Source organism: Aquarana catesbeiana, linkage group LG05, assembly GCF_042186555.1.
Source record: "Aquarana catesbeiana isolate 2022-GZ linkage group LG05, ASM4218655v1, whole genome shotgun sequence".
Taxonomy (NCBI): domain Eukaryota; kingdom Metazoa; phylum Chordata; class Amphibia; order Anura; family Ranidae; genus Aquarana; species Aquarana catesbeiana.
In genome coordinates this window covers 421,340,448-421,366,057 of record NC_133328.1, presented here as the reverse complement: position 1 = coordinate 421,366,057, position 25,610 = coordinate 421,340,448, and the positions used below count along the sequence as shown (strand labels likewise).

Sequence of the window (25,610 nt, the reverse complement as noted above, 5' to 3'; positions counted from 1 at the left end):
ATCCATTCAATTTGTATCATATCAGATAGGCCCTTGCGATACATAGCTAAAGGTAGATCTACAGGAGATTATACAATCAAATTGGAGGACTGTGGGTGGAAATAAAACAAGAGGTGATAAAGTAATGAGGGATGTGTGGTCCAGAGTGGTAATACTTTTGCTTATTCTGTGATGCAGTAGATGCCATGTACACACAATGAAAATATCAGATGAATGATCGTTCATTTTTTTGTTGTCGAAAACCAATAGGTTACTAAAGTTACGAAAATTCTCGTACAACTGAATTCAACTTCAGAAGTAATGTAAAATGATGTATTGTAATTGTATTGTAATGTATTTTTTCTTACTATTTTCTCAACATGTGTACTAGTGAAGGAAGCAGAAAGCATTTAAAAAAAAATCAAAAGGAGATGTGAAAATTCAAAGGTTCCATAGATGAGGTAAGTGAGGGATAAACACATTGGAATGGATTGAGCAGAGAGGACTTTAGAAAAGGTTTCTATGTATTATGAAAAGTGAGATTCTGCCTGAAAAGGTAAACTTAGCCTTTAACATGATAATTTTACTTGGCAAAAGTACTTCCTATGCTTTTACAGCCAATCACATTATCAATATGGTTGTGGGGAAACCCAACCTGTTATAGTGAGGAGCATGGCTTATTCAAACACCACCTTATTTGACGTTCTAAGCAATCTGATCAGATTTAAAAAAAAAACAGGAAGTGCATTATTGTTAGTTGTTTACTATGGCAGCTAAATCACACATACATTTGCCTGGCCCATGAACTCTTCTTGAACTCAAATCTTACTCTAATATAAATGTGTTTTAAGTATGTGCTGACATTAGTGAGCAATTTTTACCTAGCTTTTTTACACTTACAAGCACATCTTTGTGATCCATGCAAAAAAAAAAATGAAATAATGGTAAAGGTTTTTGTTTTAACCGGTTCCTGACTGGCTCATGCAGATATACTGCGGCAGAATGGCTCTCCTGGGCGAAATCCCATATGAGTATGTCCTTCCCCTTTTTGGCCACCAGAGGGCGCGCCCACTGCACGGTGGGGAAACCGATGCGTGTGGCCAGCAAACAGTAAACACAAAAAACCCTGTGCTGTCAGAGAAGATGAGACATGTCGTTTGTTCCTAGTAAGTAGGAACAGCGATATGTCTCCTCTCCTACTCAGTCCTATCCCCATACAGTTAGAACACACTGAGCGAACACACATTTAACCCCTTGATCGCCCCCTAGTGTTAACCCCTTCCCTACCAGTGACATTTACACAGTAATCAGTGCAGCACTGATCGCTGTATAAGTGTCAATGGTCCCAAAAATGTGTCAAAAGTGTCCGATCTGTCCGTCGCAATACAGCTAAAAATCGCAAATCACCGCCATTACTAGTAAAAAAATACAAATGCCATAAAAATGCCATAAATCTTTCCCATAGTTTGTAGAAGCTATAACTTTTGTGCAAACCAATCAATATACGCTTATTGTGATTTTTTTTTACCAAAAATATGTAGAAGAATATACATCAGCCTAAACTGATGAAGAAATTTGTTTTTGTTTTTTTTAAATTGGGGGATATTTATTATAGCAAAAGCTTTTTTTGTTTATAGCGCAAAAAATAAAAACTGCAGAGGTGATCAAATACCACCAAAAGGGGGGCGTGGCTACGGCATGGCGGCAAGTGGACACTAGACACTAAGAGCTCCCGACCAGCGGCACCCCTGCAGTATACCTCAGCCACACTACCGCGCATTGTCAGCACCTACCAGTACCTCTGACAGCCAGGGGATCGTACCGCCGCATTCAGCCCTCCACCCGCGGCATGGATCAGTACCTAAAACTGATTAAATAATCTGCCTCCACCCCGGCGGTATCCAAGATGGCGCCGGGTGGACACGCGGCGGGGGATTCACAGGGAGAGATGGCCACCCCTGAAGGCTTGCAGTAGCAGGGAGATGACTTCACGATGCCGCCCTACTCTCCGATCAGTGACTTATCCCCCTGCATGCCACGATTACTGGCAGTATCGCCCGACCTGGAAGAGGATCTATTCAGCTCCAGACAGACATCTCCATGTCCCACCCCATCCCACGATGCTCCTGGCCTCAGATCTGCACACACTCCAAGGCTACAAGACACAGTGAGTACCTCTGCTACACCTCCCCAGCAGTCAGAGCCTGCATTTCATGCTGACCCTACACACAAGTTATGGGTACTCCTACAGCAGCTCCCCACAAGGGATGACCTTGAAACACTAGCCTATAAAATGGAGATGGCCATGAGGGGAGAGATGCAAGTCATTAAACAGGAAGTCACAGCCCTAGACACACGTGTTGCAGCAGTGGAGCAGGAACAGGGTGCAATGTCCCAGAGTTTACAAGATGTGCAGTCCTCACATTCGGAAATTAATGATCAATTTCTTCAGCTACAACTGCTACTTGATGATTTAGAAAACCGGAGTCGCAGACAGACGGGAGGCCTGAGGGGAGTCCCGGAGTCCATCCCACAATCTGAGCTCCGTGCGACGGTAATCTCTGTCTTTAACCGTTACTTAGACCGCCCAAGAGACACGGCTATTACCATAGACCGCATCCATAGGACCCTCGGAACTAACCCTTACCCATCTGACAGACCAAGGGACATCCTCTGCTGCCTGCACTCCTTTAACCTCAAGGAAGAAATCCTGAGACAGGCATGGCGGGTAGGCGTCTTGGAGTTTGATGGGGCGGCCATCCACCTGCTTCCAGATATTTCCAGGAGAACTCTGATGATGAGACAAGCGCTCAAACCACTTTTGGACGGCATCGGTGAGAAAGGTCTCACATACAAATGGGGCCACCCGTTTCATCTGATTGTTCGTAAGGGTGCCAGCACTTTCACACTGCGTCACCCCTCAGAGCTCCCACACTTACCAAACTGGCTCCTAGTGAACGTTCAGTCTAACCCACAAGGTCGGCCCTTGGATGGAAGACAACAAAGGGTCCGGACCAGACGCCGTTCTCAGAGAGGCCCTCCACAGGTTCCACAAGAACCAGTCTCTTGACTCCGAGGAGTCTAGTAATCGGGTGTCCCCTCTGGTCTAGTATGCAATCACTCCTCACTTTTTGCACTTGCCTGGGGGTATAGGGGGGGTTTGTTTTTTTGTTTTGGGGTTTTTTTTTTCCTTTCTTGCCTTGTTTTTTCACCACCAACGGATGGCCCAACCGCCCCACAGTCAGTATTCCCGGAGCTCACTAGTTCCCCACAATGACTTGGACCACTCCAAGACATACCCGTTTACTCCAAACGAGCACCCCACAGGCTTCCCCAAATAAGCGTTGAACCCTATGTTGTCCCAGGATCAGGGGAAAAGTCCCGTGGGGGGGGGGCTGTTCTCACCTTCCCCTCACCCCCCCTTTTTTTTTTCTCTCCTCCCCCCTCTCTGTTTTTGTTGTTTCAACCTGAGTGCAACTGTCGGACCCATCATATGAAGAAAGAGGGGACTCGAGGACTTTTCCAATACTACGGGCTGTGGGGAATGTATTTAATTGAACAGTTATCTCACAGGAACCCACTCACCACTGATTGGTACTGCTGTTTTGTATTGCTGTGTATCTGTTTTTACCTGGTAGTGGGTGGAGTTCTAGGGGGGGTTGGTTGGAGGTCGGCGTCGGATCTTTGTTCCCACGCCGCCCCCGCTCACCTGCTTTACAGCCAGGTCAGAAAAAGGTACTTTATAGCATTTATAGGGTGCAAATTTTTTATTTTTCTTATTTTATTTTTTTTTTGTTTGTTTTTTTTTTTTTTTTGGATGCTACATTGGTCTCCCTAGCGGACCCAATGCCCGCACGCGGGATCGCTGTTCCTGGAGACACTCCCCAAATTGTAGCAGGGGACTGCTCGGGTTTCAATCTGGGATGGACCCGGAGGGTGGGTTTAGGGGTTAGATCCCTACTGGGACACCACAGTTGAGGTCCTGGAACCAAATGCAGGGGAGATCAGGAAGTAATTCAGGAGATGTAGCAATGTTAACCCGTATATTTCCCCATAAGCTATTTGATGTACCCGGCCCAAGTCTAGGGCAATAGGTAACCATGGATTGCAATTTTTCCAGTAATCATTTAGCGGTTGTTACATGTTTTATGTTTGGTTCTCCAATATTAATCTTAAGATGTTAATTTCTTTTTGTTTGTTTTTTTTTTTCCTCTCATGATGGTGCTGATGTATCATTGATATACAAATGTTGCTGCAGGGGATCCAAAGGCTGGGGCTCTGCGCTTGACTGTGCCCTACCTCCCCCCACAGTAGGAATACTCTGCCCTGGTGGCAGTAGCCCTCCTTTAAGGAGAAACATCTTGTGTTAGTCCCCATACTCTTTTCCTCCCTCAATTTCTCTCCCCCCCCCCTTTTTTTTTTTTTTCTTCTCTCATCCTCCTCATTTCTATCTCCCTCTTCTCTATGCTTCGGCCTTTTTTTTTTTTACCTCACCCAACTCCCACTCATTGTCCCCTCCCACCTTTCCCTTCTTTCTCCCCTCTTTTTTCTAGATCCTCTCGCCACCTAGAGAGTGGGCACTCTGCCAATATGGCTCTTAAGTTCCTTTCATGGAACATCAAAGGTTTGAACGCCCCTGAGAAGCGAACCAGCTGTCTGTCTAAGCTCTGGAGACTTAGAGCACACATAGTCTTCCTTCAAGAGACTCATTTCTGGACAGACAAGGTCCCGAGGCTTTCTAACAAGCACTTTCCAGTGGCCTACCATAGTCCATCTACCTCCTCTAAATCCAGAGGGACAAGTGTTCTGTTATCTAAATCTCTACACTGGCAGTTCCTGGATGAAGTCCGGGATGGGGAGGGCAGGTTCCTGCTCCTGAAGGGCAAAATTGATTCTCACACATTTACCCTTGCGAATTACTACTCACCTAACACGAACCAAGCTCAAGTCCTGGGGGCTTTCCTAGCAGCGTTGGAGCCTTTCCGCGAGGGTACTCTCGTCCTGAGGGGGAGACTTTAACCTCACCTTGGATCCCTCTAAGGATTCATCTGTCCAATCATCCTCAGGAACGAGATTTCTCCTTCTATTCTTCGACCCACAGATCCTGCTCTAGGATCTTTTTTTTCTAATACAACATTCTGCGATTTCCTTAGCCTCCAAAGCAGAGATAGGTCAGATAACACTATCTGATCATTCTCCAGTCCTCCTAGAGCTAACTTTCCCACACTCACACCCTAAAACACTATCTTGGCGTCTAAATGAAACACTTCTCAAGGACCCCGAAACAGCTGCAGAGATCAACAAAGAACTTTGCTTCTATTTTAAAAACAATACTGGCTCCGTGTCTAACCCTCTCTTAGTGTGGTCAGCACACAAATGTTACATTAGAGGGATCTTCATAAAACTTGGTCATGTGGCTAAGCAACGCTGCGCCAAAACTCTGACGGACCTTCTGACAAAACTTCACTTTTTGGAGAGGCAACACAAGGTTCGAACTGATCGCACATTGGAAGCAGAACTGCTTCAGACTAGAGAGGCTATCAGAGAGCACTCTCTGTATAAGGCCAAACACGTCCTGCTTAAGGCGTGCCGCTCCTTTTATGAGTATGGAGATAAATGTGGGCGTTTGTTGGCAAATGCATTGAGAGCAAAACGCACACAATCATACATACCAGCCCACCTGACCCCATCAGGGTCCAAGATTCACACTTCATCGGACCTAGCAGCGGCCTTTCGAGAATTTTATTCAAAGCTTTATAATTTGGACGCGGCACAGGCCACTGGATCTTCGGCCCCTTCCCTATCAAACATACAGGAATACCTTCAAGAGGCCAAACTTCCCTCTCTCACGGAAGCCGAGCGTAACTACTCTCCCAACCACTTAACGTAGATGAGCTCGCAGATGCCATAGCAGACACACAGCCGGGGAAGGCCCCTGGGCCTGATGGCTTTACCCTACTATATTACAAGACATTTCAGACACAGCTAGCACCCCAATTCATCACAGCCTTCAATGCCATACTAGAAGGGCATAAAGTCACCCCTGACATGCTACAAGCTTCTATCTCTGTACTCCTTAAGCCCGGAAAGGACCCGATGCTATGCTCCAGCTACAGGCCCATTTCTCTTCTAAATTGTGACATCAAGCTCCTCACGAAAATCATAGCCTCCAGATTCAATAGCCTAATGCAACGCTTGGTAGCACACGACCAGGTGGGTTTCATACGGACTCGTGAAGCAAGAGATAACACTATCCGGACAATAAACATTATAGAGAAGGCGAAGAGATCCAACACACATCTTTTACTCCTATCCACGGATGCCGAGAAGGCTTTTGATAGGGTGGACTGGGGGTTTCTCCGGGAAGCACTCTGTTCTTTTGGGATGCCGAAGCCCATCCTAGACTGGATCTCTGCCCTATATTCTAATCCCACAGCCACGGTACGGGTGAATGGGTTAGAATCTGATATCTTTGCAATCTCCAACGGGACTAGGCAGGGATGCCCACTTTCCCCTTTACTGTTTGTCCATTCCCTAGAACCATTTCTTTGCCATGTGAAAGATAATCCTAATATCAGCGGGGTCCATTCTGACCACTATCAACACAAAGTAGCGGCATACGCTGACAATCTTTTATTTTATATCACCAAACCCATAACGTCCCTGCCTTCGTTGCTACAAGAATTGAAACAATATGGCAATCTTTCCAACTTCAAAGTTAACCTCCAAAAGTCAGAAGCCCTGAATATTTCCATACCAGACAACACACTGTCGGGTTTGCGACCCTTTTTCCCATTTAAATGGGCCACCCGTTCAATTCAATACTTGGGTACCAGAATTCCTGCAAATCCAAAAGATATCTTTGCCCTGAATTTTCATCCCTTCCTAGCGACGCTTAGTACAGACCTTAAGAAATGGGATCCCCTTGCTCTATCTTGGTTTGGCCTGTGTAATGTACTGAAGATGAACGCAATGCCTTGGCTCCTATATTTGCTACAAGCCTTACCTGTCAAATTACCGCAAACTTTCTTTCACGAAGTTCGCTCAAGGTTTATTTAGTTCCTATGGCATGGTAGACACCCATGAATGGGTAGGGCGTTGCTGCTTGGGCCGAAGCTGAGGGGAGGCATTGGATTCCCAGACCCTGCTCTCTATTATACTGCAGTGCACATGACCCGGGTAATTGACTGGTGCCGTCTGGGTAACGTTAGAACAGGAGATGGCCCGGGCCCATTGGCTGGTCTACCTTGGGCGGGTAAACATCTTGACCCCCACATAACCATTCACCCACTGATTGGCCCTTCTCTGGTAGAAATGGATAGATTCTTTCGTCTTTCTTCCTTGCCTAATTTCCCTTCTCCCATGACCCCAATCATAGGACATCCCAAATTCCCCCCAGGCATGTCAGACCCAGCCTTTACTGGGCAAGCCCCGAAAGGGCTCCTGCGTGCATCTCAATTCCTGGGACCCACGGGTTGGATCCCTACAGGGTCCGTGACATCAGGACAGGCACCCATCACATTGGATAGTTGGAGAGCGGGGCAACTCTCCCACTTTCTCGGCTCGCTACTCAGATATAGGTTTTTTCTAGACAACTTCATTCCTTTGAAGAAATATGTCTGGGGGATGGCCCAATCTGAGTTTCCCTTTCTAGATCTTACAAATCTTTGTTGGACATGCATGCTACCATAGACCCCCCTTGCTAGCTAAGTGGGAAAGGGACCTACAAATCACATTTACTACTCCACAGAAGGAACGCATACTCTTCTTCACTCATAAATCGTCACTTTGCAGCAAATATCAAGAAATCTCCCATAAGTTGACCACACGCTGGTACCGCATGCCGGCCGTATTGGCCAAAATATTTCCCAACCAATCTGATTGCTGCTGGCGATGTGAGCAACAAACTGGCACTATCCTACACATCTTCTGGGAGTGCCCCAAACTACAAACTTTCTGGCAACCTGTCCTCCGCTACATCCACAAATTCACAGATATTTCCTTAATCAATGACCCTGCTGCTGTGCTCCTCAACCTCACTCCCATGTCAGTAAAGCGATAGCGTAAATCTCTTCTTAAACACCTACTCAGCCCTGCTAGAGCTTGCATCCCAAGTCAATGGAAGCAACAGTCTGCTCCGACTGTGGCCCAATGGTTTGCAAGGGTCAATGATATCGAACGAATGGAGGACCTCACTGCTACGATCCGGGACAAATCCGAGGAACATAAGACCAGGTGGTTTTATTGGACCCAGTTCCGCTTCTCAGGGGAATACCTCCGCAAGACATAGCCAGGCCACATTGAATACCAGAGGCTCTTGTTCCTATTCATGGCCGCCAGTTGGCCTGGGGAGTTGAGGGCGGTCCTTGCTCTCTAGGTGGACTTCTAACTCCCCCCCCCACTCTTCTACCATACCACCCTCCTTCTTTCCCTCTTTTTCATTCCCCTTTCTCACTCTCTCTTCTTCTCTTTATTCTCCTTTATTCTTTTCCTCTATTTTAATCCAAAAAACTTGGTATGATTTGACCTCAGTCAGTCACCCAGCAGCACCCTTCCCCTATGTACAGATACTCAATTTCTCCTTGGATACTAGGGAGAATCCATAATAATAATTGATCAGTTCCACCGTCAAGGTGAAGCCCTAGTCCTATACCCCCAGGGTATCAGAGTATCTTGTATGCTTACTGAACTGTCTCTGTTATGTAATCTTGAGTTTACTTATCTTTTGTTCAGATAATACTACCTGATGTCCATGTGTAGGCTACTTTGTTTACACTACATATTCTGTGAAGTTATCGTTTCATTGTATGTCGCATACCACTAAATAAAAAAATAAAAAATAAAAAAATACCATCAAAAGAAAGCTCTATTTGTGGTTAAAAAAGGACCCAAATTTGTTTGGGTACAGCATTGCATAACTGTGCAATTGTCAGTTAAAGCGACACAGTGCCAAATTGTAAAAAGTGCTCTGGTCAGGAAGGGGGTAAAATCTTACGGGGCTGAAGTGGTTAAAGTTTATTTACTCCACATCCCCTTCCAGTGTAATGTCCAAAAAGTTGATTGTATTCATATTAAACTCATATGTAAAATGCAGTGTTGTCTTATAAAGTGTAGCGCTATGTTTTAAACAAAATGTGCATCTGAAAAAACTCAATCATTGAAAAACATTAACACATATAACGTGCATACATCAATATCATGCAAATAAAGTGCAACAAAGTCCATGCAAATGTGCAGACCAAATTTCCCACAAGTGATCGATGAAGTACTTGATCACATATATGGAAATAATAAACACATCCCACCACCGCCAGGTCACCTCACTCGTGCCCCTCCCCCCCAATGGGTATAGGCTCACCTCAAGGAATGCGACCCCCCCCAGCTATGTTGGGTCAAAAAACACGTGTGAGCCACCCCAGGACTCAATAAGATAATCCAAATCAGCTGGTTCCTATACTTCTCCCGTAGCCTCCTCCTCAGTATGTCAGCAACAGATTATATGCAGAGAAAAAGACTCCAATAGTGCTTGAATTGTTTAAAACTTGCAAATGTTTAATAAAAACGTACAGGGTACTCACATAGCATAGGTGCTTCCAGCGCACCACACTATAGCAAACATAAGTCAGTAACTGTATAACACAAAGCCACACATCCAATATTTCCGCACAAAGCCGCACATCCAATAATCAGCTGCTAAAAACTCTTTAGAGCCCGAGTGCCTTCACTGTCCTAGCCCCTCCCCTACGCGTGTCGACACATGGTCACATCCTTCCTCAGGGGGATTTTGCTGAGATGGAGTTTCATTTTGGTTGTTAATAACAGCATGGCTTTCTTAATTAGCTTCAGTGTTTTTCAACAGAAAACACATGTATTATCCAATCCAAGACACTTATCATTACACCTAGCTATTTGTTATCAGTCCTTGCGGCTGGGACAGCGGGGCTGGCTGTCTGCCTGGATGCCCGGGGGCTGCGATGCATGTCAGTCACCACCCCCTGGGCCCTCCCTTTACATCCCTGTGACATAAGGCACACGGGGTCCTCACATGCATCGGCGTCACACACCACACCCCCTTTGGGGTGTCATTGTTTGGCACCGTTGTACTGGCGTGATTATCCATCTAGGCGTGACTGTGTGTGGAGGGCTTTTTGGCGTCAATTGCTTGGCTTCGGATGCTTTCCGCTATTTAGTCTGCCAATGTGATGCTGGGAGAGGACCGGGTACAAGTCAATGGCTCACTATCACACCCCTACACATATAGCTGTACGTATGGCTCCACTTTCTTCCCTATTGAGACCAGGGCATCACTTATTATCACGAGGTAACTATTTTGTTACACTGTACCCTTTTTCTCCCATTCCCATTTTTTTTTCTTCCTGGATATCGCTTTTGGATTTTGGCAACTTTGTCAGTCGCATATTCTGCACCATCTTTCCTTGCATCTCTCACAGGTGACACTTTTCTACCCTTATCACAGTTCTTGGTGTTCCTATGGTCTCTAGAATGCACGTGCTACACTACTCTTTGATAGAACTAATTTAGCTATCCCATTTTGACTGATCAAAATTTTTTTAATAGGCAATTCTTATGGGTGCCGATCCATCACCCTTGGCCATTTTTCACTTTTTGGGGGTGGCTTTGTTTGCACCCAAGTTTCCCATGGACCTCTATGACCGCACAGGCTGAATAGTTTTTTATTTCCTCCCAACTTTTAATTTTTTCAAATTTTTTGGTTTCTATTAGGGATGAGCCCACACGTAAGTTCGTCTTGAACATCGGGTGTTCACCTGTTTGCCGAATACCGAACATTATGGGGCGTTTGCAGGAATTATGAGGCTAGCGGAGCATGGCGAGAGGCTGCTGATTGGCCAAAGCAGACGCCTGACCTGCATGTTTTGGCCAATCGCAGTGAGCTCTGCTGTGAGAGCAAGGTGCCTTTGGCCAATCATGGCTCAGGGGGCTGAGTCCACGCCCACACTATGTAAGGCTGCTTGCACGGCAGCCGTACATAGTTTTATGAATGAGAGCAGAAAAATTATATTTGTAAAGGGAAAAATGTCATTTAAAACTGCTTGCGGCTGTAATGTATTCCCGGATCCCGGTAATATAGATAAAAATCATTGAAAAAAGCAGCATGGGTTCCCCCCTCAGTCCATTACCAGACCCTTTGGGTCTGGTATGCATGTTGAGGGGAACCCCGCACCAACATTTAAAGAAAAATGGCGTGGGGGTCCCCCCAAATTCCCTACCAGGCTGTTCAGGTCTGGTATGGATATTAAGGGGAATCCTGCACCAAAATGTAAAAAAAAAAATGGTGTAGGGGTCCCTCCCAAAATCCATACCAGGCCCTTCAGGTCTGGTATGGATTTTAAGGGGAACCCCAAGCCAAAATTAAAAAAGAACAATGGCGTATCCATAACCCAAAATCCATACGAGACCCTTATCCAAGCACGCAACCTGGCAGGCCTCAGGATAAGGGGGGGATGAGAGAGCACCCCTCCCTCCTGAACCGTACCAGGCTCCATGCCCTCAACATAGGGAGGATGCTTTGGGGTAAAAATGACAGACAATTTGGGACAAGTCCTTTATTTAAAAATAATTTTTTTTCTTGGTCCATCAGACGCTGTGATCGAAGATGAATGGACATCGCGGGACATGTTGTTGTTTTTTATTTTTTAATAAAGGACTTGTCCTAAATTGTCTTCTACAATTTTTACCATTTTGACACTTTTTTGGTGAATGGGTAGGGGTACAATGTACCTGATACCCATTCACATAGGGGGGGACGTGATCTGGGGGACCCCCAGATCCACCGGGCAAGGGTTGTGGGGATGAGGCCCTTGTCCCCATTAACATGGGGACAAGGTGTTTTGGGGGGATCCCAACGCAATCCTCCCCATGTTGAGGGCATGTGGCCTGGTACGATTCAGGAGAGAGGCACTCTCTCTTCCCTCCCCTTTTTCTGAGGCCTGCCAGGTTGTGTGGTCGGATAAGGGACTGGTATGGATTTTGGGGGGAACCCTACAGCATTTTTTTTTTTATTTTGGCGCAGGGTTCCCCTAATATCCATACCAGACCTGAATGGCCTGGTATGGATTTTGGGGGGACCCCCACACATTTTTTTTTTAATTTTCAATGATTTTTATCTACAGTGGGGACAGAAAATATCCAGACCCCCTTAAATTTTTCATTCTTTGTTATATTGCAGCCATTTGTTAAAATAATTTTTTTCCTCATTAATGTACACACAGCACCCCATATTGACAGAAAAACACAGAATTGTTGACATTTTTGCAGATTTATTAAAAAAGAAATATCACATGGTCCTAAGTATTAAGACCCTTTGCTGTGACACTCATATATTTAACTTAGGTGCTGTCCATTTCTTCTGATTAGGGATGAGCCGAACACCCCCCCTGTTCGGTTCGCACCAGAACTTGCGAACAGGCAAAAAATTCGCTCGAACACGCGAACACCGTTAAAGTCTATGGGACACGAACATGAATAATCAAATTTTAAAGGCTTATATGCAAGTTATTGCCATAAAAAGTGTTTGGGGTCCTGCCCCAGGGGACATGGATCAATGCAAAAAAAAGTTTTAAAAACGGCCGTTTTTTCGGCAGCAGTGATTTTAATAATGCCTAAAATGAAACAATAAAAGTGTAATATCCCTTTAAATTTCGTACCTGGGGGGTGTCTATAGTATGCCTGTAAAGGGGCGCATGTTTCCCGTGAACAGTCTGACAGCAAAATGACATTTCAAAGCAAAAAAAGTCATTTAAAACTACTAGCGGCTATTAACCACTTGACCACTGGGCACTTAAACCCCCTTAATAACCAGACCAATTTTCAGCTTTTGGTGCTCTCACATTTTGAATGACAATTACTCAGTCATGCAACACTGTATCTATATGAATTTTTTGTCCTTTTTTTCACACAAATAGAGCTTTCTTTTGGTGGTATTTAATCACCGCTGGGTTCTTTATTTTTTGCGCTTTAAAAGAAAAAAGACCGAAAAATCTGTATAAATAAATTTTTCTTCGTTTCTGTTATAAAATTTTGAAAATTAGTAATTTTTCTTCATATATTTTGGCCAAAATTTATACCGCTACATATCTTTGGTAAAAATAACCCAAATCGGTGTATATTATTTGGTCTTTGTGAAAGTTATAGCGTCCACAAGCTATGGTGCCAATAGCTGAAAATTGATCACACCTGGCCGTCATTTGACGGCGCGATCACATGGTAAACGGCCGCGATCAACGCCCATTTACCGGGATCCGTGATGCCCCTAGGGGGCGCGTGAGAGCAGAATTCTGGGAGGACGTCCCTGGACGCCCTCCCAGAGTTAAGCAACCGCCCTGTAGCCGTCATTTGGCTATAGGCCGGTTGTTAAGTGGTTAATACATTGCCGGTCCGACAATACACATAGAAGTTCATTGATAAAAACGGCATGCGAATTTCCAACAGGGGAACCCCGAACCAAAATTAAAAAATGACATGGGGGTCCCCCTAAATTCCATACCAGGCCCTTCAGGTCTGGTATGGATATTAAGGGGAACCCCGGCCGAAATAAAAAAAAATGATGTGGGGGGTCCCCCTAAATTCCATACCAGGCCCTTCAGGTCTGGTATGGATATTAAGGTCAACCCCGGCCAAAATTAAAAAAAAGAAATGACGTGGGGGTTCCCCCTAAATTCCATACCAGGCCCTTCAGGTCTGGTATGGATATTAAGGGGAACCCCGCACCAAAATTAAAAAAAAAAAACGGTGTGGGGTCCCCCCAAAAATACATACCAGACCCTTATCCGAGCACGCAACCTGGTAGGCCGCAGGAAAAGAGGGGGGACGAGAGAGCGCCCCCCTTCCTGAACCCTACCAGGCCACATGCCCATGCAGTACATGTCAGAGCAAATGAGAATAATGAGGTCAAAGGAACTTCCTGAAGAGCTCAGAGACAGAATTATGGCAAGGCACCGATCTGGCTAAGGTTACAAAAAAATTTCTGCTGCAGATTCTTTGATCTGATGAGACCAAGATAGAACTTTTTGGCCTTAATTCTAAGCGGTATGTGTGGAGAAAACCAGGCACTACTCATCACCTGTCCAATACAGTCCCAAAAGTGGTGGTAGCATGGTGGTGGTAGCATCATGCTGTGGGGGTGTTTTTCAGCTGCAGGGACAGGACGACTGGTTGCAATCGAGGGAAAGATGAATGCGGCCAAGTACAGGGATATCCTGGATGAAAACCTTCTCCAGAGTGCTCAGGACCTCAGACTAGGCCGAAGGTTTATCTTCCAACAAACAATGACCCTAAGCACACAGCTAAAATAACGAAGGAGTGGCTTCACAACAACTACGTGACTGTTCTTGAATGGCCCAGCTAGAGCCCTGACTTAAACCCAATTGAGCATCTCTGGAGAGACGTAAAAATGGCTGTCCACCAACGTTTACCATCCAACCTGACAGAACTGGAGAGGATCTGCAAGGAGGAATGGCAGAGGATTCCCAAATCCAGGTGTGAAAAACTTGTTGCATCTTTCCCAAAAAGACTCATGGCTGTATCAGATCAAAAGGGTGCTTCTAATAAATACTGAGCAAAGGGTCTGAATACTTAGGACCATTTGATATTTCAGTTTTTCTTTTTTAATAAATCTGCAAAAATGTCAACAATTCTGTGTTTTTCTGTCAGCATGGGGTGCTGTGTGTACATTAATGAGGAAAAAAATGAACTTAGAAGATTTTAGCAAATGGCTGCAATATAACAAAGAGTGAAAAATTTAAGGGGGTCTGAATACTTTCCGCCCCCACTGTATATTGCCGGGACCCGACAATATGTTACAGCTGCGAGCAGTTTTAAATTACATTTTTTCCTTTAGAAATGTTATTTTGCTGTGGTACTGTTATAAACACGGGAAAGATGTGATAATTTAGAGGCATACTAAGGACACCCCTCAGGCATGATATTTAAAGGAATTATTCATTTTTATTGTTTCACTTTAAGCATTATTAAAATCACTGTTCCTGAAAAAACTGCCTTTTTTAAAACTTTTTTTGCATTGATACATGTCCCTTGGGGCACAACCCGGGTCCCCAAACACTTTTTTATGGCAATAACTTGCATATTTTGATTTTTCATCTTAGTGTCCATTAGACTTTAACGGTGTTCACGTTTTCGTACGGATTTTTTGCCTGTTCTGGTGCAAACCGAACCGGGGGGGTGGGGTGGTGTTTAGCTCATCCCTAGTTTCTATCTAGATTACAATAACGTATATATATTTTTTCCAGATCGGCCTAGCACATCCGCTTCTGATGAGTGGTACACAATCACAAAACGCATCAAGCTACACAGGATGCAGTTTTGATCCCCTACATGGTTTTCATCCATCATTTATCAATTTTTACTTCATTACACTATCTGGTTACTTCTATATGGTCAATTTAACCTAAATTCTATGTCTTGTTATACTTGATAATGGCTCACATATGATCTATTGTTGTCTTTTAATCTGTATCATGCAACTATGAACCTTGCTATGTTTTTTTACACAAACCAAGGATTTACATCCTATACATGCTAATATGTTATGTCACTTACTGTTTATACCAATAAAACTGTCATTCTTTTAGTCTGGAGATACCTTCCTCATTGAAAGTCCCAAGCTTCTCTTCTTTTGTCTCAAACAAAGTCCCACTACCCCCCTCTTTTATAGTCCTAGAATGTTCATCCCCAGATGGCTGTTTTTCGACTTCCCCAGGAACACTCTTGCCAGATTAAAAATATAGATGCACTAACTCCACCAATATGTGACCAAATATATAGATAAAGGTCCTAAAACATGTACAAAATTATATATACACATTTGTGAGTCAAGCAAGTCTCCTCCAATGTAAAATGATATATACTCCTGCGCAAAGTCAGAACTATTATGAAGAAATAAATACATTCTCATAATTTCATATGGAGGTTTACGATTGAATAAGCCCCAGAACAAAGGTCTGCTTCAGGACAAGTTACCTGAGTTTTCAGCCAGAGACAGCCTGCATTTTTATCACCCTGTTGGAGGTCTGTAAACAGGCTGTTTGCAGAACTGGGAATATAAAAGCCAAGGATAACTATATTATATGGTTGATAAATAGAATGTATTTGAAGGGTCTTGGATCAGTACTAAAAATCTGAAACACAGCAAACTCAACTGATGTTTCCAAGGTGAGAATACACCATCTTCAAACAAGGTCTAACGAGAAAGCCTTGGGGGAATGCTTACCAAGCTGGATAACTTCTGAGAAACTTTGGTAAACAGTCAATACTTGAATTACCACCTCAAATTCCTCATCATTTAGGAATACAGCTCAGACATCATTTAAAATATCTAGGAATAGTGACATAAATATTAATGTACAATCTCCATGGTCCATATATTTGCCAAACTATAGAATTTTTGTTTATGTATTTAGGGTAATATTTTAATAATAACCCCACCATCTCCGCATGTATATGAGTGTATGATTTTAAGACTATAACCTCATGTACCATATCCCATGAAATTTTAGTGTCTGCATAATAATAATCTAGTATGTAATATGTATTAATCTGATTAGAAATATGTAGACATATGTAGAAATAGTTTAAAGATACAAATTTTTGTGTTTGGAAATATATATCCATATACTGTAGTTTTCTTCCTTTACCTAGATGTATCATTTATATATATATATATATATATATATATATATATATATATATATATATATATATATATATATAACATCTCTTCCTAAGTAATCAATATAATTGTGTTTTCAATATTGCTGCATTAAAAATGTATACGCTCCAGATCGCGACACTTGTATCATTAGAAAGTGCACAGTCCTACAAATTATTTAGAACAAATATATCCCTTGTCTTAGAACGACACTTGGTGGCTAAGAGAGGCAATGGCTAAATTAATAACGGAATTAATATTTAGCTACATGAACCAATGATAAGAAGTTCCACCTTCTGGGCTAGGCTTATTAAAATATTTATGAGCTTATCGTCCAGAACGGTATATAGGTTCAAGAGAGGAAGCCATGAGACACACACAACACTTGACACTTCACCACACCAGGGACAGGGTCGCTTTAAAAAATTTTTTTTTTTTTCTTATTTATTTTATTTATTTTTATATTTATAAATTGTGTTTAAAAAAAAAAATTTGATCACACTTTTTGCTCTCACAAGGAATGTAAACATCCCTTTTGACAGTAATAGGTGGTGACAGGTATTCTTTATGGAGGGATCGGGGGTCTAAATGACCCCCGATCCCTCCTTTGCACTTCAAAATATTCAGATCGCCGTTTACGGCGATTCTGAATACTGTATATTTTTTTTAAACCGGCGCCATTGGCAGCCGAGTAAACGGGAAGTGACGTCATGATGTCGCTTCCGTGTTTACTATTGGGAGGCTGGAACGAAGCCGCTTACGGCTTCGTTCCAGACTGTCACTAGCCGCCGGAGGAGGATCGGGAGGCCCGGTAAGAGCAGCGGGAGGCAGCGGGAGGGGGGACGTCCCCTCCCGCTCCTCCGGTATAATAGCCAATTGGCTTTTAGCCGCATTGGTTGTTATACCTGGAAAGCCGATCGCCAGCTCTAAAAAACAGTACCGGGATGATGCGGGCATCATCCCGGTATAACCCCCGAAAGCCGAGTACGTACATCTGTGTACGCTCGGTGGAAAGGAGTTAAGGTAAGTTTTCTCCTTTAATATCACATTCTGTGTATTTAATGTTTGCTAATGTATTGTATTTCATTCATCATTCCCTAATTACCATGATTGTAATATGCTGTGAATGTCCTCTTTATCCTTATGCATGCTGGAAGCTTTTAATGCTCCTTTTTTTTCCTTCATGCATATTTGCCATCACTAACCTCCCCAGCATGCTATCCTGGGCCAAAACATACCTAGCCCAGTCACTTAACAATGTAGTTTGTCAGCTCCATTGTAGTGCTTAGTAGTGGGGGTCCCAAACTCATTTGGAACCCTCCTTCCCCCCAACCGCTAAGTCAACTGATACCAATCCTCTATCTGCTGACTTTGCCAAACCCATACACACTATACCTACCTCTTTTGTGGTCAGATTTATGGATGAATTCACCAAAGCATGTAGTGCAAGGGCCTGCCTGAATACTTTCAAATGCTACTGTTTAAAGTTTTGTTCTCCTATTATCTTGATAGGTAATTGCAGAATGTTAAAATGTGCTTCAATTTGTACAGTGTGTATTCATATTTTAGTATTATGACACTTCTTACCTGTCCAGTGGGCTGCTAATAGTGTAAGTAAGGAGGAGCTGGCTAAAGTAATACACATTATTTATGCATTTAGCTTTCAATGAAGTGGAGAGGGTTACCTGTCCAAAACACCCCCCCCCCCCAAATTTTTTGCAATGGGCCATTAGAGGGGGTGAGGAATCTGATAAGTGGACCTTAGATTTTTGTCTTTAAATACTCCTTCAAATAATTGGTAATACTGATGTTGGCCAAGAATGTTTGTGTCTAATCTGCTTGCAATGTTATGTGCAAAAGTACAAATTTTTTTATTCTTGTTTGACTCCACAGTTTCTTTCAACGCCACAGGAATGGCAGACTGTGGCCTCCCAGTTTGCCCAGCGGTGGGACTTTTCCAACTGTGGAGGGGCAATAGATGGGAAACATGTCCACATTGTCCCACCCCCCAACTCAGGGTCATACTATTATAATTACAAGGGGTTTAATAGTATTGTGTTGTTGGCTGTGGTGTTGACGACTTAAGAGTTCCTGTATGTGGACGTGGGGAAAAATGGCCGTATGTCGGATGGTGGAGTCATCGCTCAGATGGAGTTTTACAGACGGCTCCAGAATGGCAGCCTGGGCTTGCCACCTTCGGAAGATAATGTGGCAGGACTCCCGTTCATCTTCGTCGCGGATGAATCATTTGCGTTGGGGGACCATCTTATGCGGCCATTCCCTATGAGGACCCTCACCCCGGACCAGAGGGTTTTTAATTACCGGCTGGTCAGAGCCAGAAGAGTGGTGGAGAATAAGTTTGGAATAATGGCCAGCCGGTTCTGCCTATTTCTCACAGCTATTAATATAGCACAATATAAACTCAATCACATAATTCTTGCATGCTACATTTTACATAACTTTTTGTGTGAAAATGCAGCAAACTATGTGGCCTCAGTTGGTACTGAGGCGGCTTATTACCGGATACAACAACCCTGATAGCTCTTGAAGCTGGCCATCCTGGCTTGCCCCCCCAAAGTGCCCGCGAAGTTCGCCAAAAGTATCTAGAGTACTTTGCGGGTAGGGGGGCCATTGATATGCCACAGAATATCTAAACATTTCAAAAATATTTTTTTTTGGAAGAAACTGAAATAATATTTCCTTTGATATACTGCTTGTGTTTCTTTTAGCTGTCTCCTAGGTTCTCAAATGTGCTATTTTTTTTGCCAGTTTCTTCAACAGTACAAACGTAATTTATTTGATACATGAGGTGATAATCTCTTCTTCAGCGAACTATTATGTTGTGGGTCTGCTACACACACACCTTGTTTTTGTTGTTAATGTATGTAATGCATTAAGAATAAAAATATTCATCATTTTCAGCATCATTAATGAATTTTTGGGAGTCACGAAAATGGCGTGATTGTGGCAAATTAAAAAGCACTGTGGGAGTTATTTGCTAAAGGAAAATCCACTTTGCACTCCAAGGGCACTACAAAAGTGCACTTGAAACTGCACTTGAAACTGCAATGAAAGTGAACTTGTAAAGTGGATTTGCCTTTAGTAAATAACCCCCATTGCCACTGTAAACACCAACTTAGTACCAAAACTACTATTGAGCATTGAAATAAGAAGCCCCACATTGTTGATTTTATACATTTTTACTCTGTGCACATTCACGTGTGCGTTAGAAAAGGGTTTTTGAACAAACCAACATATTTTTGGAATAACATTTTTGCATTTGACAGTACAAAATAGCCTTTTTTGTGGTAAACAGGCATGTTTAAAAGTATAAAACAATACACAACTGAGGAACTTACAAAGTTCAACTTTGACAAAGTGAAGGCAATATCAGACATTAGTATGTCCAAACTGTGTTGATATTGCCTTCATCAGATGGGGTGATGTCACCCTTGTGAAAGCCAAATTTTGAAGATGCACACAAATTGAGAGTCAAAATGGGGATTTCCCTCCTGATCCCATGCCTAATGTCAACATGTGCTAGCTCCCATCATGGGGGATCAATGGACGTGTTTCGGGGGTGCAATCCCTTCCTGTCACCTACTTGAGTTGCGAGGAAGGGGTTGCACCACTGTGTACCTTGATATCCCGTGATGGCAGATAGCACATGTTGACACACTGTGTGCATCTTCAAAATTTGGCTTTCAAATTACTTCCAAAAAGTTAACAAAAGATTTAAAATATCAACAAATTGACAAATTTTGGTGTGTTTTAGATTCTGCCTAAAACATCAATGATGTTTTTGAGTCTTTTTTCCACATCATTGATGTCTTTCTTGATCTATTGTAAATCACAATTGCACACCATGATCTCCCCGATGAGGACCTGTGCACTTGCACTTGTGAAGTGAGTTTCTTCTTCCACAACATCCACATCACTTAAAATTTTAAAACACACCATGTATTATAAATATGCAGGCATCCATCTATTACCTTAAGCTGTGGTCTCAGACACTCACCTGTTGTGGTCACTATTTCGCCCACTTTATAAACCTCTCTTTCCTCCACATCCTCTGGTTGTTTTGGTGGTATTTACCCTTCTTTAGGAGGTTGGGGTCCCTTGTCCTCAGATGTCCCGAGTCTTTTCTCCCCTATGTGAATAAAAAAAAGGTATACTTAGCACACAGATATTTGAGGGCACAAATAGGAATATGAAACATTGCTTGGAAGTGTCGTACAATTGTCTTTTTGGGCAGAGTTCCAAGCTGAAGACATATATGTTTCCCTTTTTAAAGCTGGAATACTTACCTGTTTTGTACTAATTTCACACATGGAGAGACCCCTAGTATCCACTGGAGCACCTGTGTGGGACACCCTAAAAAGTTTGTTCTGGTGTCTCACACTAGTGCTCCTGCATCCAGATGTGTAAACAGCTGCTGAGTGTCCTCTCCTTTACACTGAATCAAGTTTACATTTCATTCTAGTTACAAACCCATCTAGACAACAATGTTGTGAACTTCTTTTAATACAAATAGTCCTGAACAAATGTAGTTAACCTGCACCTGCCAAAAGCATCGTATTAGTGGGTGAACTATGTTTACTACGAACGATTAATGTGCCCACGAACCTGAAAGTTGCCATTTTAAACTGTACAACAGTCAAGAAAAGCACATGGAGCAGCATGCAAATAATAATAATAGGAACACACGACAAAAACTTACTTTTTAGAAGCAGTTTACTGATCCTTCTGTACTGATCGTGCTCCCTCAATTTCAGGTCTGACCATCATTTCCATAATTGATCCTTGGATCGCCGTACCCCAAAATTCTGGCGCAGACTCTTCACAGCTTTAGTCATGATCTTGGCCTTTCTCACATTTGGGTTTGGGTAAGATCCATACTTCCCATCATAGTCAGCCCTCTTCAAGATGTCCACTATCTCCACCATCTCTACAAAGGACATATTTGAGGCTTAAATCTCCTCTGGGATCTGGATGTTCGTGGCGCTGGGCTTTCGTCGTTGCTGCTGCTGTCTGCATGCACTTGCTCTTTCTCCGCCATGTGCTCTCCCACTGCACCGAAAGACAAGAGGCAGGGAATAAACTAAAAAGAACATCAGGGGCGGGCGGAGTTTCACGCATGCACAGTGTATATAAAGCGTAACACGCGTGCATCATACGTACTATCTGTGAGCGGAGGAAAGAGTATCGGAAGCGCTGATTGTTCTAACGAAGGTACAATTTGAACTTGGTGCATCAGTGGCCTATACTGCTTATAGATTAAGGCCTATATTGGGACAAGATTAGAAGAGTTTAGCCTGACATTAGGGTTTGTCTTGTTTTGTGTCTTGCAGATAAAATGGATCCATTCAATGATAGGGAATTTATACTAATATTCATTGACATGTTCAGGGAGCTGCCCTGTCTGTGGCAAGTGAACCACCCGTTTTTTAATAAGCTTAGAAAGCGGAAGGCAGCGCTGGAGAAACTGCTTGAATTTGTGAAGCCGATGATCCCCATGGCAGACATCCCCTATTTGAAGGCCAAAATTGGTGGCATGAGGAGTACTTATCTTAGGGAGCGAAATAAGTTCCAGGATTCCATGAGATCAGGAGCAGCAGATGACGTTTATGTACCCAGGCTGTGTTACTATGACAGACTGCATTTTCTGTCAGACCAGAGTGAAATCAGGCCATCACTCTCCACTCTTCCTTCAAGGCTTCCTTCCACCTCAGCTGAGGCTTCTGACATCCAACCTTACAGGAAGGATGATGTGGAGGAGCCCAGCTTGAGCCAGGTAGAGCATTGTTCAACATATTTCTTGTCGTAAAAATTAATGATGTTAACTAGATGTTATTATTGATCACTAATTTCTGATTTAACAAAGTGGTTTACATATCAATAGACAGTAGTGACCAAAAAGGATTGGGACAAGAATGAAAAATGCTGGGGTCAGAATGATAGTCTTTTCTATTTGTTAACATTCAATTTGCAACAGTCATGAGCACAAAATTGTGTGTGATTGATGAACAAAAAACTAAAATTATGTCCCTTTTTCATACACAGATAAGCCTCAGCCAGGAGGAGGCTGTGGCAAGTGACAGCCAGGAGGTGGCGGGGGTAAGTGGCACCCAGGAGGTCGACCATCATCCTCCTCCTCCACCTCCTGCCACAACTACAACACCAGAGCCACAGCCTGAAAGGAAGCATCTAAGGAAGACAAGAGTGTATCTGGTCTGACAAAAGACGCAGGCTGTTGTAAGACCATGTAAGACCACAGCCTGGGGACATATATGTCATCTGCTGCTGTTCCTGATCTCTTGAACTACTGGACCGGACTGTGCTCCCTATTATATGGACTCCTCAGGCCATGAATTTTGGCTGTAAAATAGTTTTGATGTGTGCCCTGGGGTACAAAGGCTTCGCCAATTTCACCAGTTTCTTCAGCGTTGCCTTCCTTTTTATTTTGTTATGACCCATATTAAATGGCTATTTTTTTTCCACAAATACTTGGCTATGTGTTTAACTTCAAAAGGGACAGTTTGTTTGTGAGTAGGCAGGTACATTTCCAAAATACAATGTCAAATTAACAAGGGATACCAACCAACCTCCTTGGGGTTAAAAAATACAAGTTAATAATGGTTTTGTGGTAACTTGACACACAAAACGCAAAAAAAATTATGGAGATCACTGGAAAAAAACAGGAGATCTTGATAAAAAAATAAAAATAAATTCACTATAAAAATAAATGCAAAACTTTATAATGGAGATCTGACGAAAAAAATATATATATTATTCAGGAGATCACGAGAAATAATAAAGAAATCAGTTTGTGAGAACTCTGTATGAATATCAGCAGCAAAACAACTTCATTATTCTAGCATTATAAAGAAGAAGAGAATGCGCTGCATTAAAAGATTTTAAAAATTGCAGCGTGACGAATGTGCTATCTCCATTACAAACGCTAGTTTTACCAGACCGAGCGCTTCTGTCTCGTACTTGATTCTGAGCATGCGCGGAACTTTGTGAGTCGGAATCATGTACACACGATCGGAATTTACGAGAACGGATTTTGTTGGCGGAAAATGTGAGAGCCAGATCTCAAATTTTGTGTGTCGGAAATTTCGATGGAAAATGTCTGATGGAGCCTACATATGGTCAGATTTTCCGACAACAAGCTCCTGAACATTTTCCGTCGGATAATCCGACCGTGTATATGCGGCATTACTCTTCCTGCATGAATTGAAGACTTTTGTCTGGTAGCTAATTATACATACATGGTTATTGTGTCCATGGGGAGAAATTAATCCTTTTGTTCCATTCATATTGTATAGCAAAACCCATTAGCGAGTGTTACAAATAATTATGTATTTTATGTAAGATTTTATATATGACCATCCATAATCTAACTATTTATTTGAATACATGTCTTGTGAATAAATATTTCATATTTAGTCCGTATTCATATCATTTGATGTTTGTTTTTGAAAAAGAAATTTGAAAACTACTCAAAATATAATTATCATTCAGGTAATTCCTGATGTCAAAAGCACAACACAAACCAAAATTAAAAATTTCTCTAAAACAAAGAAAACTGTGAATATCTATGCTGCGTCACACTTTTAAACAAATATAAAATAAAAAACCCTGCACTGCAACAAAACACTACACTAATACTACACTAATAATTAATTGTCCATATATGACATGGCTATATACCATGTGCAAATGTGATTTTCCTTCACTATCAGTATTTCCAGTGACAGCTCACCATGTAAAATCACCACTATTTGTGATGAATACAGAAAACGCTATATTTTTTAATTGCATTTGGCATTGTTTGTATATATATATATATATATATATATAGTGCTTTATTGCTGGGACACCCTGGCAGCAGATAAAAAAAGAGGGGGACAATTTATGGCCCCTAGTAGTGGTGTCAGGTATGAGGGTGCAGAGTCTATCAGAAATTATATCCAAGGTACAAATGTTGTAAGTCTTCTTTATATATACAGTATATATATATATATATATATATATACATATATATATATATATATATATATATATATATATATATATATATATATATATACCCACACACAAACACAGATCCTGTTTTATTTCACTTCATCTTCATTTTTATAAGTGGGACTTTTTTGTTTTTTACAAGGTACCCCCATCAGATGAAAACAGATTGAACATGGTTTTATTGTTAACGGTTCTAAAAATCACTAATTGACTATCTTTTTATAGAAACAAATCTAAAAATAACCCACCTTACTTCCATGCAAGTAAATATAAGGCTTTTGAACATGCTGTCTCAAGGTTTATAAACCCAAACATCTCCTGATCATCCGGTGAAAAGCATTGCTATGTAGGGCTCTAGTGTTCCAAAGTCTTTTCACTTCATCTGGTTCAAGTGAGTTCAGTGGCACAGCTCTTACATACTTTTTTAATTCCAGGAACAAAGACACAATCAAGGTTATTGAGTTTGGTAGCTAAAAATGTTAAATAAGCTCTATGTTTATACCGAATTCAGATGGAAATAGTCTTTAAAGTGTTTTCACCAAGAGTTCTCAACTATTTTTAGCAGTTGAAGTAATTGACTATATACACCTTCAAATAACCAGTTCTTTTGAAAAAATATTCTTTTTTAAGGATGAAAATAGACTTCAGAAAGAAGGACCAACTATGAGGACAATAAATCTATGGTGATTGTTATAACTGATTGCCAAGTAATAAAAAGGCTGGTATTTTTTAATGGTGGTTTAATTAGATTACATAGCACAGGATTCTACAGATTGACAAGCAAGCTACAATACAGCAGCTTGTATGAATTCCTTTTTACACTTTTCAATGCCTGTAATGCCAGCAGAAGAGTTAAACTGGGTGCACCAAGTTCATGGTAATATGAGAGGTACAG

General features: G+C 42.3%; 1 protein-coding gene across 1 annotated transcript in view; it reads left to right on the top strand.

Annotated features, from left to right (window-relative positions):
- The first annotated feature begins 6,027 nt into the window (after positions 1 to 6,027).
- Positions 6,028 to 25,610, top strand: part of LOC141146038 (1,25-dihydroxyvitamin D(3) 24-hydroxylase, mitochondrial-like) — a 92,135-nt gene continuing 72,552 nt past the window's right edge. Inside the window, exon 1 of the mRNA XM_073632799.1 lies at positions 6,028 to 6,420. Within this exon, the coding sequence (XP_073488900.1) occupies positions 6,028 to 6,420 (393 nt within the window). The remainder of the gene's footprint in view (positions 6,421 to 25,610) is intronic.